The sequence below is a fragment of the Ursus arctos genome, unplaced genomic scaffold (genome assembly GCF_023065955.2).
Source record: "Ursus arctos isolate Adak ecotype North America unplaced genomic scaffold, UrsArc2.0 scaffold_2, whole genome shotgun sequence".
Taxonomy (NCBI): domain Eukaryota; kingdom Metazoa; phylum Chordata; class Mammalia; order Carnivora; family Ursidae; genus Ursus; species Ursus arctos.
In genome coordinates, this window is record NW_026622874.1 from 60,503,037 (window position 1) to 60,519,142 (window position 16,106).

Sequence of the window (16,106 nt, forward strand, 5' to 3'; positions counted from 1 at the left end):
CGGGGCGGAGCTGCGCACGCCGGAAGCCCAGCAGGCGGCGAAGATGGCGGAGAGCAGCGGTCGTGCCGGCAAGAGCAGCGGCAGCGGCGCGGGGAAAGGGGCGGTGTCGGCAGAGCAGGTGAGGAGCGGAGAACACGAGGGAGGGCAACCGGGCCGGGTCCCGAGTCGGTGAGAGGAGAGGGTGGAGCTTGTGGCTGGTGCAGGCCTCCCTCCGGTCCCACCTTTGCGAGGCCGCCCAGAGAGGGGAGGGTCCTTGGAGAATCTGGCCGAGCCCCCGGGGAGAGAGCGGGAGGGTTGGTAGGTGAAGGCCACGCCTCCCTTGGGGTGTTGGGTGAGCCAGCAGGAGGCCAGAGCCCCGAACTGCGGGATGTGGGAGGATGCACAGCTGTGAGGGGAGATAGGTCGTCTCTTTCCCCACTTCTCCGCACCCTCAAACAGGATAGGCTGGGCTAAGCAGCTCGTAACGAATCCCGGGGGATAGTCAACGGGCTGGTTGTGTGGTCTGTTACGTGACCCTGAAACCACGTTGACAATCGCCCTCACTCTGCAGAGCCACGTGACTCACGTACTTGAACAGTCTAGTGTTCATACTATTTTGACTCGCAAGTCATTATTAGATTGAATTTCTTTAGCGACCAGAAACCCTTTTCTGACTCGCGTTTGCATTTCCCCCAGTGTCTAGCATCGGGAGACGTTCGATAAATAACTCAGAAAGCCTTTTGTGGCATGGGAGCCATGGTTTGCTAATGGTGGGGCTAGTGTTTTAATAGAGGTGGGAAGAAATCTGCATAACAGAAAGGAAAACATAACAGCTGTTTTAATTACAGGTTCACTTATCAGTTATTTGTTGAACAGTTACTACAGGCAAAGGTATCTGCATAAAGATTTTTCACATTGCCCTATTCAGTCAAAGAGCTCATAGTAAAATAAGATCTACAAAATGCTAACATGAGGCGTAGGATGAATGTCTTAACAGGTATAAAGTGCTGTGGGATTTTGCAGAGGCGGTAAAGGACAGTTTCTGCCCCCAAGTGGTGGTGGGGGGGTTGTGGTGGAAGGGAAGGGAGAAGGGACCTAACACTTATTGAGGCTCTACCATGTGCTAGGCCCTCTGCTTGATACAGGGAGATGGATACATGAAATAGACCTCGTTTTAAAGATCGCTCACAGACTCATTTGAGAAAAGATCAAACAGTAAAGATGTACAATATTCCACACAGGCCCCTCTTTATGGTAGCTAGAGGAGGGACCCTCTGACTAAGCAGGAGGTTATGGGATTTGAGGAGTGGGTGGGAAAGGGGAGCTGTGGTATAGTGGGGTGGCTAAGAGCCTAAGAATTGCTTTGGGGTTTGGCAGATTGTGTTTTTATTATGTGTAGATGACCTCCCATGAGTTGCTTCTCTCACCTTGCCCTCCTGTAAAAATATAATGGTGCATACCTCATCACTATTTTGATTATTAGACAAGAAATAGACGCAGAGTGTTTTTGTGCAGTGACTGGAACGTAGTATGTTTGTTTGTTTTTCTGGAAGAGATAATCCTTCAGTTCTAAAGGATGAGAGAAGTTAGTGAAGCAAAGAAGGAAGTGGAGAATTTCCTACCTAGAGGGACTCATATGCCTAAAAAGCACTGAGGCATGAACCTGTCTGGCATGTTTAGGGCGCAGGTAGACTTAAAGTATGGGATGGAATGCAAGCCTTCAATGTGAAGAAAAAAGGATAGGAATCCAGGATGTTCTCAGATTTCTGTCTTTGATGGATGCTGGTGTCATAGGGAATGTAGGAAGATAGGAAATGTCTGGGGGGTGGGGAATAAGTTTATTTTGGGGTTTTGAGTTTGGGTTTCTTGTAAGACATTCAAGAAGAGACATTTTAGTAGTCAGTTTAACTTATAAATCTTGAGTTACAGAAATCTGAGTCAGAGATACAGATTAGAGAATTATAAGCTTATGGATGGTAGACGAAGTCATGGTTATAGGTGAAATCATCTAGGGTTTGTACAGAAAGTGAAAAAAGAAGCAGAAGAAGGGTGGAACCAATATTTAAGGGGTTTGGAGAAAGAGAAGAAGCCCTCAAACTGAGCAGCTGTGATAATTGAGTTCTGAGGCTGTTCTTGCTTAACATTGTGTGGCCTTTGTGTTCCAGAGAGAACACCGGGTAAAAAATATAAGATATATTGGGGTGCCTGGCTGGATCAGTAGGTAGAGCATGTGATTCTTGATCTTAGGGTTGCGAGTTCAAGCCCCATGTTGGGCCTGGAGCTTACATTAAAAAATATATATATATGATCTATCACTCCTGCAAATGTGATCTACATATGTCCCTTATAAACAAGATGGAAGGAAGTAACACATTTATTAGGCATTTTACTTGTTTTGTCTTCTGTTATTTAATTACTGCTATTTGGAGTAAGTTATATTGTCCTCCCTTTAAAGGTAAGAATATTTGAGTTTCAGAGACGTTAGTTAACTTACCCAAAGTCAGTAACTGGAAGAGCAGGGCTTTCAGTTGAGTGAATGATTTGAGAATCAGACAGACATATTTTTCCATTTATACACGATCATATTAGAGATATTTGAGCTGAGCCTGAAGGGTTGAATAGATTTGAACAGGTGGTAATGGAAATAGAATATAGGGAATAGGATAAGAAGAGGAGAGCTAGGGAAAGCACAGGCTGACATGAAGTGCAGTGACTGGTTAGTTTAGCTAAATCATGAGGTATAAGAAAGATGAGTCTTTGCATGGCAAAGAATTCGGAACTTTTTAATGTAAGCAGTGAGGGAGTCACAGAAGGATGTATGGTATACTAATGTTGTTTTTCTGTTACATAAAACAAGACGTGTTCATTGTGGAAATGTAGAAAACACAGGAAAAAGTACAAAGTAAGAAGTAAATTGCCCGTGATCCTAGTATCCAAAGATAACTACTATTACCATTTTGGAATATATCCTTTGATACACTCCGAAGGAGGTTTCTCCCTCCCCCTTTATGATTTTGTATGTTGTGTGGAGGAAAAGGGAGGACATGTCTTCTTTACGTATTTATATACTTTATAATATTAGTATTACACAGTGTATATCATTTTGTAATCTGTGTTCTTTTTTTAAAAAAGATTTTATTTGAGAGAGAAAGAGCGTGAGACAGAGAGAACATGAACAGGGGGAAAGGGCAGAGGGAGAGGAGCCTAATGCGGGACTCTGGGATCATGACTTAAGCCAAGGGCAGACGCTTAACCGACTCAGGCACCCAGGTGTCCCTGTAATCTGTGTTTTAAGTCTAATATATCATGAACATTTTTCTGTGTCATCCAAGTGTTAGGAAAATTCGGTTATCAGCAGTGTATAGGATGAATTTGGAGAGTCCCAAAATAGGGAGGTTATTTAGAAGACTACACGAATAGTGCAGACTCCATAGGTAATGAAGGCTTGCACTAGGGTGATGTCAGTGAGCCTTAGAAAAATTGCTGAAGTAGGTGCAACAAGTTTGGCAGTTGTTGGGATGAGGGTGTGTTCAAAGATGAAACCAGGGTTTCCTACCCGGAGGGTAGAGTGGTGTCATTAACAGAAATAGGGGAGACAGGGGCGCCTGGGTGGCTCAGTTGGTTAAGTGGCTGCCTTCGGCTCAGGCTGTGATCCCTGGGGTCCTGAGATCAAGTCCCGCATCGGGCTCCCTGCTCCACAGGGAGCCTGCTTCTGCCTCTGCCTCTCTCTGTCTCTCTTGAATGAGTAAATAAAATCTTTCCAAAAAAGAAGAAACAGGGGAGACAAGAAAAGGAGCAGTTTAAAACAGGGTAAAAGATGATGAGTTCAGCTTCAAATGACCTGAGTTTAAGGTATCCGTAGGACATTGAAGTGAAAATGTTCTGTACCAATAGCTACTATTTATTGACAATCTGTTGTATACTGGATATTGTCCTAAGTCCTTGAGGTAACTAATTGATCTTCACAACATCCTAGGAGACAGATATTATCTTTGTTATTGGTGAAGAAACAGATTCAGGAAAGAGGTAACTTGCCCATGGTTAGACTGTGAAGCCGTTTCTGACCGACTTCAGAGCTCTTTCCTCTAACTTGGAAGTATGGGTCTAGAATTTGAGAAGGCCTGGGTTTGCAGGCAGTAGAGTAAAGGCAATTGTTGAAGCCATTGAACTAACTAAGATACCAATTGAAATAGTCTAGGTAATAAAGGGAGAAGTACAATGAAAAGAATCTTAGATCCTGTCTCCATTATGGGGATGAGAGGAAAAACTTCAGAAAGAGGAAAGGAGTGTTAAGAGAGGGAGGAGAACCAATGAACCAAAGGGTCCTGGAAGCTAAAAGAGAGAGGAACTTTCCTTGTATTGGGCATTGGACATGTTCCCTCAGTTTAGTTCTCATTGTTACCCTGAGGCAGTGGTTCTCATCCTGCTGTGATTTCACCCCGGGAGAAATTTGGCAATGCCTGGAGACATTTCTGGTTGTCACCAGTAGGAGCTGCTACTGGCTTTTAGTGGGTAGAAGCAGAGACATTGCTAAATCTACAATGCACCTGACAGCCCCCCAAAAGAAAGTATTTTCCTGCCCAAAATATCAATAGTGCTGATGTTTAGAAACCCTGCTGTATGGGGGCGCCTGGGTGGCACAGCGGTTAGGCGTCTGCCTTCGGCTCAGGGCGTGATCCCGGCATTATGGGATCGAGCCCCACATCAGGCTCTTCCACTATGGGCCTGCTTCTTCCTCTCCCACTCCCCCTGCTTGTGTTCCCTCTCTCGCTGGCTGTCTCTATCTCTGTCGAATAAATAAATAAAATCTTAAAAAAAAAAAAAAAACCCTGCTGTATGATATATGAACTCCATTTTATAAATGAGGAAACCAAGCGAACAGTTACGTAACTCGGTCATATAGCAAGTGAAGAGTGAAACTAGGCTGTGAACCCACGTCAGACTCAGAAGTTTGGGCTCTTCCCACCCTACCATGTTGCTGCTTAAAGGAAGAGAGTTTCAAGAAGCAGAGTGAAAATTGAGAAAAGATGGTTGAATTCGGTAACAGTTACATCGGGAGGCCATTCATGATCTTTGAGAGGATAGTTTAATAAGTAGTAGTAGTTGAATAGCTAGTATAGAGAGAAGACGATTTTAAGTGGGTTGGGAGTGAATGGGAGGTGAGGAAGTAGAGGCAGTGAGTGCAGACTCGTCCTAAAAAAGGAAAATGAAGAGAAGGGCTGAGAACTGTTATTTGTTGGAGTAGTAAGGTCAAGGACGTTTTCTTTTGTCTTTTTTTTTAAGAAAAGATTTTATTTATTAGAGCCCGTGAGCACACACAAGCAGGAGGGAGGAGCGGAGGGAGAGGGACAAGCAGACTCCCCACTGAGCAGGGAGCCCGATGACGTGGGGCTTGATCCCAGGACCCCGAGATCATGACCTGAGCCAAAGGGAGACTCTTAACCGACTGAGCCCCCCAGGTGCCCCTGGTCAAAGACATTTTCTTGATAGTTGAGTATGTTTGTCAGGAAAGGGGGCGCTGAACTGAAAGGAAGGTATTTAGTGAGTGACACCCCAGAAAATGCTTTTCCAGATGCATCCAATCATAATTCTTAACTGTTGTTCTGTTCTTCACTGAACCCAATAAGAGTAAACATCATGTAGGTAAGAAGACCAAAGGACATTTTGGAGGTAAAGGTAATGATTGCAGATTTTTCCTGAAGTTATCAACACTATATGGTATTAACTAAATTTAAAAAAAAAGAAAGAAAGGAGGAGGAAGGAAGGAAACAGAAAAATAAATCATACAGAAATAGTTTGACTTTTTTTTAAAAAAAGATTTTATTGATTTATTTGAGTGAGAGAGAGAAAGCATGAGCAGGGGGAGCAGCAAAGGGAGGGAAAAGCAGACTCCCTACTGAGCACAGAGCCTGATGGGTCCTGAGTATCATGACCTGAGCCGAAGTCAACCACTTAACCAACTGAGCCACCCAGGCACCCCTGACTTTCTTTTTTTTTTTTTTCTTTTAACGATTTTATTTTTTAAATAATCTCTACACCCAGTGTGGGACTGGAACTCACAGCCCTGAGATCAAGAGTCGCACACTCTTTGACTGAGCCAGCCAGGCGTCGCCCCCTAGTTTGACCTTGATGAGAGGTGATATAGGACAAACCAGTAATAATACATCAGTAGAAAATGGATTCTTAGAGTTCAAGAAACCTGGGTAGATGGACCAGTTTGCTGTTATTCTCTCTCTCTTTCTCTCTCTCTCTCTCTCACACACACACACCCCATACCCCACCAGCCTTGGTCTACTGATGTATGAAGTGAAGGTACATGTCTTATAATGTGTTTTTGTTTGTTTTAGAATTAAATGAGATAAAGAGTAGCAGAGTGCCTGGCACGTAGCGGTGTTCTTTTACTACAGACTGTGGGAGGAACGTGCAGTAATGTAGGACTGTGGAAAAAACAGGTATTTTAAAAGAGGTTGCATTTGCCATATTTAAAATTTCAAAGAAAGTAACAATAAAGATTAGAAAGCAGGCTGCGTGGTTGAAAATTAGGAACGCAATAAAATTGGAAAAATTTTCTGTCAGAAAAAATTTAAGGAGGGCGCCTGGGTGGCTCAGTCGGTTAAGCGTCTGCCTTTGGTTCAAGTCATGATCCCAGGGTCCTGGGATGGAGCCCTGTGTCGTGTAGGGCTCCCTGCTCAGCGGGGAGTCTGCTTCTCCCTCTCCCTTTGCCCCTCCCCCTCCACCTGTGCTCAGTCTCTTGCTTTCTCTCTCCCAAATAAATAAATAAAACCTTTAAAAAAATTAAGGAATTGATATGCTTTATTTTATTTTTTTTTTTTAAGATTTTGTTTATTTATTTGACAGCATAGAAGGGGGAGAGGGAGAAGCAGGCTCCCCACCGAACAGGGAGCTCGATGTGGGGATCGATGCAGGGCTAGATGCAGGGCTTGATCCTGGGACCCTGGGATCACGAACTGAGCCAAAGGCAGACGTTTAACCATCTGAGTCATGCAGGTGCCCCGATATGCTTAATTTTATTATTTTTTTAGAGAGAGAGAGATGGTGCCACATACACTCGAGGGATGGGGAGAGGGAGAGAGAATCCTAAGCAGGCTCCACACTGAGCACAGTCTGACGTGGGGCTCCATCTTACGACCCTGAGACCGTGACCTGACCCAGAATCAAGAGTCGGACACTTAACTGACTGGACCACCCAGACATGATACGCATTTATATGTGAGCACATAGAAGGAGTTAACATATGGAATGTGTTAACTAATTTTATTTTGGTAATCATTTCACATATGTACATGTATTAAATCATAATGTTGTATACCTTAAACTTACACAGTGTCATGTGTCAATTATATCTCAGTAAAGCTGGGGGGGAAAGAAGAAAGCCATGTCCTGTATAAAATTGTTTGTATGTGCCAATTATGAGAATGTAAGGAGCTCTATGTAGTTACTAGGATTGAATTTACTTTTTTTTTTTTTTAAGATTTTATTTATTTATTTGACAGAGATAGAGACAGCCAGCGAGAGAGGGAACACAAGCAGGGGGAGTGGGAGAGGAAGAAGCAGGCTCCTATCGGAGGAGCCTGATGTGGGGCTCGATCCCATAACGCTGGGATCACGCCCTGAGCTGAAGGCAGACGCTTAACCGCTGTGCCACCCAGGCGCCCCGGATTGAATTTACTTTTGAACAGGATAAACAGCTGGTATTTTAATTTAATTGGATTCTTTTTCAGTAGGGATGTTTACAGGGAAGATGATGATTTTAGTAGGGCTGAGAGAATCAACACTGGCCTGGCCATCCGTGCTCATACCAGACAACTTTAGGAGAGCAGGGAATAAGGGAAAGAGAAGGAAATTTAGTTCTAGCCACAGGGGAGAAGACCATTAGAAAAGTTGTATTTTAACCGGAAGAATGGGGGAATAAATCACAGCCTTTCTGTCTTCACTATGTAGCAGACCCCAGAGGTGGCAGGTTAATATCAGTTTATTTTGCATCTAACTTCCGGTTAGGTTACAGTTCGCTGCTAAGAGATTTCATTTCCTTTAAGTGCACCAGTGGCTGAAATTTTCCATAATAACTGTGGATAACTCATACATTTAAATAGATTTATTCTAGTTTGACTTTTGATTACAAGTTCATAAACTGGACCAGGAGGAAATAGGGGTTGTTAATTAGCAAGAATGTTTGAAGAAAAATTGGAATGAAAAAAAATATCTTTTTTGCCTTTATTTGTGTTAAATTCGTGGTCGAAAAGGAGAGTCTTACTAATTACTAAGGAAAAGAAGCTCAGGCCTCTCTTAAGCTGATTTCATTGGCGTATCTAACAACATACATCCAGAAGAGTTAGTTAGTTTAGGTGCTAGGAGAGCATCTAGAATCTGGTTCAGTTGCGGCATTTTCTTGGGTGAAATTATTTTGGTCTGTAACACTGAAAATGGAGGAAAAGCGAACTATAAAGGAAATAGTTTGGTATAGGCAGTGGAGGCAAAGGAAGATTGGCTTATAGACAGGTTAGATTTTCAAGGCATCTGTTGGAACGAGTGGACGGAGTGGACGGAGTTGGAAGGGTGGGGGCCGGGCGAAGGCAGCGCGCCGCTCGAGGGGCAGATCCTAGTCAGACCTGTTCCCTGGCTCTTTGAGCAGTAGAGGGATGTAGGGGTGGCACAGGTCAGCCCTTAGGATCTTACTAGCTGTAGATGAGCCTTGCAGAGAGAGCTAGAGATAAAAGAGCCTAGTAAAGATGAGGTGGTTGGTCATTAGTGGCAGTGAGACCGGACATGATGTGAATGGAGTGAGAGATTCGGCAGCAGTTTGAGTGGGTGGGCTCACCGCTTGGGGCCGAACAGGAGGGGCCGGAGTGGGGGCCACTGTGGGTTTGGAGAGAAGGCCGTGATAGTAGTTAACGTACTTCACTGCTTGCAAAGTCCTTTCGTACTAACTGGTTCACATGATACAACAGCTCGACAGAGTAGGTGCTGTGTGCGTTTCGCAGGTGAGGGGCCAAGGCTCAAAGACAGGAGCCCCGTGGTTCTCAGTTCTGGCTGCACAGTAGAATTATGTGGGAGAGCTTTTAAAGATACTGAGGCGTGGGGCATCTGGGTGGCTGAGGGTTAAGTGTCCCACTTGTCTCACTTTTGATTTCGGCTCAGGTCGTGATCTCTGGGTGCTGAGACCGAGCCCCAGGCTCCGGGCTCAGTGCCAGTCTGCTTGGGATTCTCTCTTCCTCTGCCCCTCCCCCGCGCGCATTCGCGTTCTCTTTCTCTAAAAATAAATAAAAATCTTTAAAAAAAGAAAGAAATACTGAGGCCTGGGCCTCACCCAGTGATTGTGCAATTGTTCTGAGGCGCCACTATTCACGCTCCCCTAGGGATTCTGATGTGTAGCCAGGGTTGGGAACCATACGGTTAAATGTCCGAGGCCATGGAGCCCGTATGTGGCAGAGACAAAACCTGAAACCTGGTCTTTTGTCTCCAGGCCCCAGGTTTTCCTTTTTTTTTTTTCCTCCCACCCCACCTACCCCCACAGTTTTCTTTCCTCATTACATTCTCTACCTTTCATCTGATGTTTCTCTCCAAACCCAGTCCTCAGAGCCCTGTGCTGGAGGTCCCGGTGGTGGCAATGGCAGGACCCAGTCTGGTTTTCACACCGTTTTAATTCCTGCTCCATTTCTGGGGAACAGGGAGCTGGTGGTAATCATTCCTCTGGGCCTTTACATATGTTACTTCTTACGCCTGTCTTGCACCCCTTCCTCCCCCAGTTTCTCGTCCTTCAGGCTTCATGAAGGCAGTGTGTCTCCGCAAGCCTGTGTTAGTTAGGGTTTCTAAGCTACGGAAACGGACTCTGGCCAACTTTGTTTTGTTTCTTTTTAAGTAGTGTTTTGGAAGGATAGTGGATAGAGAGTTGAACACAACGAAAAGAAAGGTTCAAAAACTGGGTCACACCAAGTTCAAGAACTAGGGCAGCTTTGGGGGTTTCAGGAAGAGGGACGGAGGATCTTCTCTGCAGGACAGCTCGTCGTCTTCGCTCCCGCTGTCTTCTGTCCCTGCTTGTCTCTCCCCCAAAATCAGTTCCTGTACAGAGACTCTGGTATAGAACAGGTCACTGCCCCCCTGGTCAGGGAGCATGGGTCCTGCGAATAGTAGCCCCACAGGCACCCCTCCGAGCTCAGGAAGGGCAGTTCCCCTGTGGCAGCAATGCTGGGCAGACCCGAGCGAGTTACTCACTACAAAGCCTTGGCCGGCAGCTTTCTCTCCCTGCAAGTCTGAGCTCGGGTGCGGGCGCTCGGAGCCCTCCGCCCGCCCTGTAGTCCACACGCCTGTCCCTCAGCACGCGGAGGCGGCAGGAGGGAGGGCAGCGTTCCCACACACAGTAGGCTCTCCGTAAGTGCAGTGAATGGCATTCCAGACTAAAGGTGGAAATCACAAACTTGGAGTCTACTCCTTTTCCAAGAGCTGGCCCTCCCGTGTTGTTTCTGGAGCCTCTGCCTTGCCCACCGCCTCCTCTCTAACTTGACTGTTTCTCGTCTCCTAAGGTTATTGCTGGCTTCAACCGCCTTCGGCAGGAGCAGCGGGGCCTGGCATCCAAAGCAGCTGAGCTGGAGATGGAGTTGAATGAGCACAGGTGAGGAGGTTGGGGAGCAGCAAACGGTGGGGGTTGGCCAGGCCGTTTTGTGCGGGATGGGTGCGGTGGGGTGGGGCCGAACCCTCAGCTCCGCCTGTTGTCCTGCCGCAGCCTCGTGATCGACACCCTGAAGGAGGTCGATGAGGCCCGCAAGTGCTACCGCATGGTTGGAGGCGTGCTGGTGGAGCGGACGGTCAAAGAGGTGCTGCCTGCCCTGGAGAACAACAAGGAGCAGGTGAGCAGGAATGCCCGAGAAGCGCTGGGCAGCCAAGGGGTGCGGGAGGGGAGCCGACATGTCGGGGACGTGGTGTAGGCAAGTGGGTAGGAACCCATGTTGAAGACAGCATAAAAAGCCTGTTAGCCTGTGCTGCTTATGCTAAGTCTAGACTCAGGCAGGAGTCGTTGCGGGCTGTCAGGCCTTTTCCCTGCGCTCTGTGACCTGGCTGATCTGGGGGAGAGGCGGTGGGGAGAGCTGTGTTTCTCACAGTGTAGTCCATGGATCCCTGCATCCGGGTCACCCGGAGGACTGATTTAAAATGCAGTTTCCTGGACCCAGGAGGTGGGGCCTGTGAGTGGCTTTTTTTTTTTTTTTTTTAAAGTAATTTCGGCGCCCAGCGTGGGGCTTGAACCCACAACCCCGAGATCAAGAGTCGCATGCTCTACCAGCTGAGCTGGCCAGGCGCCCTGTGGAGTAGCATTTTAGAAACAAACAGCCCACGCGTGGTTCTCATGTGCATTAAAGTTTCTAAATCACTGTGCTTGAGAAAGGCATACTCTTAGTGTCCGGGCTCCCATATCAGTACTTGGTGAGGCTGGAGGTGCCGTCCCTCCGTCACCTCCCCCAGTCAGAGTCCATACCAGGCAGGGGAAGGGAGTCCTGAAATCCTCATCTAATCCCTGTCTCTTGCCCTCCAGATACAGAAGATCATTGAGACACTCACACAGCAGCTTCAGGCAAAGGGAAGAGAATTAAATGAATTCCGGGAAAAGCACAACATTCGCCTCATGGGGGAAGATGAGAAGCCAGCAGCCAAGGAGAACTCGGAAGGGGCTGGGGCTAAGTCCAGCTCAGCCGGAGTGTTGGTCTCCTAGGGATCAAGGCCTTTGCATTTTTTTTTCTACCCTGACTCCCACTTCTTCTAATTTCTCTTTATTGTTATTATTATTATTTTCTCTGCTCTTGTAATATTTTTTTGTTAATTAAATGTTTTGGTCAGAATGCTTAGCTCTAGCCTGAAGCTTTCTCCCAGTATTAGGGGTGGGATCTGCATGAGGCGTGGCAAGCCTATGACTGGTGGGTTTGGTTCCATCAGGCTAATGGCTCACGAGATCAGAGGAGGTCCCATATTTTATCCTTTCCCTTGCAAATAAAAATGTGGCTACTTGCTGACTGCCCTCCCCCAAAAAAGATTGACAGACAAATGTTGACTCTTAGATTGAAATTTAATCAGCGTTTGAAATGAGGCGGATAGCTCTGGTGGTAGTGTGCTGTGAATCTGCAGCAGAACAGAGGCCGGGCACTGTGTCTTGAACTACGCTTTAGATAAATAGGTCCAGGATGCAGACCTGTGGACTAGGTGTCCTGCCATCCTCACCAAAACCCCCAACCAGGTAAAGCTGATCGTTCCAAAGGCAGGTGCGATGGCCCACGCGTTTCAGCCCATGGTCTGCACAGGGGAAGTGGAACCACAAAGAAGGGGACTTGCCTGTTGGGTAAGAAAGTGCTCATGGAGGCAGTAGCATTTTGGCTCCGTGGGGCTTCCGCTCCTCACAAGACCAAAGGTTTGCCCTTTCTTTTCTCCTCACTTGGTTGGGGGCCTCTTCACAGTTTACTAGTCTGTGTATTCCTTTAACTTGGCAATTAATTTTTGCCCCTCCCTACCCCATCACTGCATCCTCTTTCTGCGACTGCAGGTTCTTCCGTCTTCCCCCCTGCTCCCCCCCTTCTCCCCTCCTCAGCCAGCCAGCCCTCACGGGTATCATAGATGTAGAGGTCATTGCAGATGGTGTCTCTGGCTCTGGTCAGAGTTTCTCCACCAAACAGCACAGCGAAGGGCCCCACCACAGAACATGAGTGATGCCGCAGTCCCCGAGGCCCCTGCCGGGACCCCTGCCCAGTGCTCACAAGCCTGGCAAGCTGTTCCATCAAACGGGGGGCAGCAGGTGGTTCCTCCTTCGGGGAGAAAGAAGGGGTTGGCTGGAGGGATTTGGGCCTCACCATTTTAGCCCCCTTCCACCCTCAGCAAGATGTGAGCAGATAATACCTTAATCTTCCCCTGACTCCAATGCCCAGCTACTTCTGGTTCAGGCGAGTTGCAACCCCCAAAGAGCAGCAGCTGGTGAGCTGGGTGGGGCCCCGCAGTCTGGAGCAGGGCCGCGCAGTGCCCCGAGCGGGAGGCTGTGTGGCAGCCCTCTTCCTTATAGCTGTGGGTATGCACAAGTCCGGGCCTGAGTTGGGTTTTCCGGAGAACAGAAGTGCGGTACTGCCTGTTCCCCAGCCCCTTTTGTGGCGAGCACAGAAAGGAGGCAGGGACTGTACCGCGGGCGGAGGAGAAGGAGGGGGATACCAGCAGAGAGCGCGCGGCGCTCACCACGGTGGCTGCCGGGGAAGGAGGGTCAGGACGTGGACAGGGTGCCCGCGGTTCTGCTGAGCCTTCGCTTTTCTAGAGCACAGGTGAAGGAAGGGTGAGACGTTTGGGGCAGGGGGTGCCATACCAGTACGTGCGGGCGCCGGGGTCCAGCCTCAGCGTGTAGATGCTTCCGTAGCGACGCTGAGTGCGGGTCCCGCCCTCCCGGCCTGCCACCCGCAGCTCTCGGTCCGAGACGCGGGTACAGGTGTGGCTGCTGAGGCCGGCGGGGGGGCGGCTGCCGGGGGCCGCGCTCCACGCCTCCCACGCCCCGCGCTCGGTGTCCAGGGCGGCCACCGTGGCCAAGCGGCGCGACCCGTCCCAGCCGCCCACCACGCAGAGCCAGCGTCCGGCCACAGGCGCCGCGTCGTGGTGACTGCGCCGCGGGCCGCCCCGGGCGCCCATTTGCACGGCCTGGCCCGCGGCCGGGTCGAAGACTACCGTGTCGCCGCTCGGCTCTGTCGCCCCTCCAGCCCGGAGGCCCCCCACCAGGTAGAAGCGGCCCCGAAGCTCAGTGCAGGAGTGGAAGGCCCGCGCCAGGAGCGCGTCCCGAGCCACTGGCCGCCAGGTCCAGCCCGCGCCCCCCGGGGGCCCCGCCAGCGCCATGTCACCCCCACCCCCCACCCCACTCCCGGAACCGCCGGGGTCCCTGCCTCCAGCCGCCGCCGCCGCACCACCGGCAGCACGACCGCTGCAAAGTGAAGGTCGCAAAGCACCGGTTACCGTGGAGACAGGAGACCTGGGTAGCTGCCGGAATGGTCACCGTGGTGACGGCATCTGGACGAGGGCCAGCAGAATCCTGAAAGACTGTTAACCTCAGAAGTCACAGGGCAGCCAGGTCCCCCGAAGGACCCGTTATCAAAGCTGCGAGCTGATTTGAGGTGCAAGTGTGGCTCTGCTGCGGCAGGAGGGACACCCGTTTCCAATTCCATCTGCCCTTCCCAGCGATGAGTCAGAGGGGAGGCCGTGAACGGCCGGAGCACTGGGCTGGGAGTCAGGAGACTTGGGTTCTGGTCCCATCCGTGCCGCTGACTCTCAAGGGGAGTCTCTCTAGGCCTCCTCAGCTTTCTCATTTATGAACTGTGCGGTGGGCTTTATGTGTTGGGTGTTTTTCAGAAGACGTTCCCAGCTGGAGCCTCGAAGGTCCTGGGATCTGCTGGGAGCGTCCTTTCTGCTCTGGCCACTAGAGGGTGGTAGAGCCCGCCTCTCAGGGCACACCATCATTTTGTGTGTGTGTGGTTGGGTTGGGGGTGAGGGGAAATGCTTAAGCCTTGGAGAACGTTTCACTACGGAGTCCTGGGAAGAGTAATTCGTTATTTCAGCTCGCCTCTTAGTCTCATACGGTGTAAGGAAACTGAGGTACGGTGGCATCTGGTACTGGAGATGAAGGGCAGGGAGTTTCACCGATAAGATCCAGGACAGAAGCTGCCCAGCCTAAGAAGCCGGATGGGGGTGTAGTAGGTGGAGGGAGAACTACAGGGTCCCGCCCCTCCCTGGTATCTCCCTTTTATTCAAGCCAAGTCCCTGTGCCTCTTCCCAACTCTGTCCCTCCAGGACCCAGTGAAGAACGAAGAGGCCCAGATCCAAGCTGACTAATTTCAGCTACAGGAGGAAATGCAGACAGATTTCTACTCCCAACACAGCTGGGGGGGGGGGGGGGGTTCGGGACAGAAACAGGACATGTGTCCCCAGTGCCAGGCTGCAAATGGGAGGGATGGCTGCTGCTTTTGCCTTTGGTTTCTACACATCAGCTCATTCCCCATCATGCCCCAGGAATGCAGGCATAGAGAGTGACCAGGCCGCCGTGGGGACGGACATGTAATTCCGGGGTCTGATAGCACAGGCCCCCTGACCCTAACTTTTGGTCCTCAGAGTAAACAGCATGGAGAGAGTACGGGCAGGAAGGCACAGAGAGACCTGTTTCCCACTTGCTCCTGAAGCCGAGACCCAGGAAGAACTTTGACAGTCTCTGCCCACTTATTTCCAGCTTTCCTGGGGTCTAACAGAGAGGATCTTGGTTTTCCCAGATCATGGTAACATGGTAACAAAACCTCATGGTAAAAAATCACCAACTTTTTTTTTTTTTTAAGATTTATTTATTTGAGAGAGAGAGAGAGCACGAGTGGGAGGAGGGGCAGAGGGCGAGGGAGAGAGAGAATCTGAAGCAGACCCCTCACTGAGCGTAGAGCCAGACGTGGGCCTCCATCTCATGACCTTCTGATCATGACCTGAGCCCAAACCAAGACAAGAGTCAGACGCTTAACCGACTGAGCCTCCCAGGTGCCCCCCAAATCACTAACTTCTATCTAATGTCCCTGACTGAAGTCTGAAAGCCAGCCTTCTCCTAGACTTCTCTGACCAGCTCGCCTCCTAACAGCTGGACTCAGGTCTGTCACACTCCTAGGATTTAGGCAAGGAGTTGCGTGGGGCGGTGGCCCTTGGTGGCCTATATGCCCTTTTTGCCAGACTCATTTTCTTTCTTTTTTTTTCCCCCAAAGCTTTTATTTTTCAAAGTAACCTCTACACCCAGCATGGGGCTCGAACCCACCACCTGAGATCGAGTCACGTGCTCTGCTGACTGAGCCAGCCAGGCGCCCTGGGACAGACTCATTTTCTGCCTCTCCTGGGTAGAACAGGGAACTGCCCAGCCCAGGGGCCTTTCCAGCTTCTCTCTCACAGCTGGGTGTTCCTTCTCCCAGCTTCCACTCTGACTCTGCGTCCTCAGCTGTTCGCATTTCCCTTGGACATCGAGCCTGGACCTCACACGCTCCTTGGCCATCCCCCCTCCAGTCCCATCTAGTAGCTAGAGGCGTTTACCAGTTACATAGACCCAGGCGAGGAGCTGCTCGGGACTCCTACCTCCTCTGGCT

The 16,106-nt window shown here is 49.6% G+C and overlaps 2 protein-coding genes across 2 annotated transcripts; one reads left to right on the forward strand and one right to left on the reverse strand.

Annotated features, from left to right (window-relative positions):
- The first annotated feature begins 4 nt into the window (after positions 1 to 4).
- PFDN2 (prefoldin subunit 2) lies at positions 5 to 12,031 on the forward strand. The gene is made up of 4 exons (XM_026487336.4): positions 5 to 118; positions 10,521 to 10,609; positions 10,721 to 10,844; positions 11,525 to 12,031. The coding sequence occupies exons 1-4, from the start codon at positions 44 to 46 to the stop codon at positions 11,699 to 11,701; spliced, it is 465 nt and encodes a 154-aa protein (XP_026343121.1). The 5' UTR covers positions 5 to 43; the 3' UTR covers positions 11,702 to 12,031.
- A 9-nt stretch (positions 12,032 to 12,040) lies between these two features.
- On the reverse strand, positions 12,041 to 13,842 carry KLHDC9 (kelch domain containing 9). Its single transcript, XM_026487328.4, has 4 exons — positions 13,325 to 13,842; positions 12,874 to 13,033; positions 12,584 to 12,782; positions 12,041 to 12,315 (listed from the first exon to the last, which is right to left on the reverse strand). The coding sequence occupies exons 1-4, from the start codon at positions 13,840 to 13,842 to the stop codon at positions 12,149 to 12,151; spliced, it is 1,044 nt and encodes a 347-aa protein (XP_026343113.1). The 3' UTR covers positions 12,041 to 12,148.
- Between the last annotated feature and the right edge of the window lie 2,264 nt (positions 13,843 to 16,106).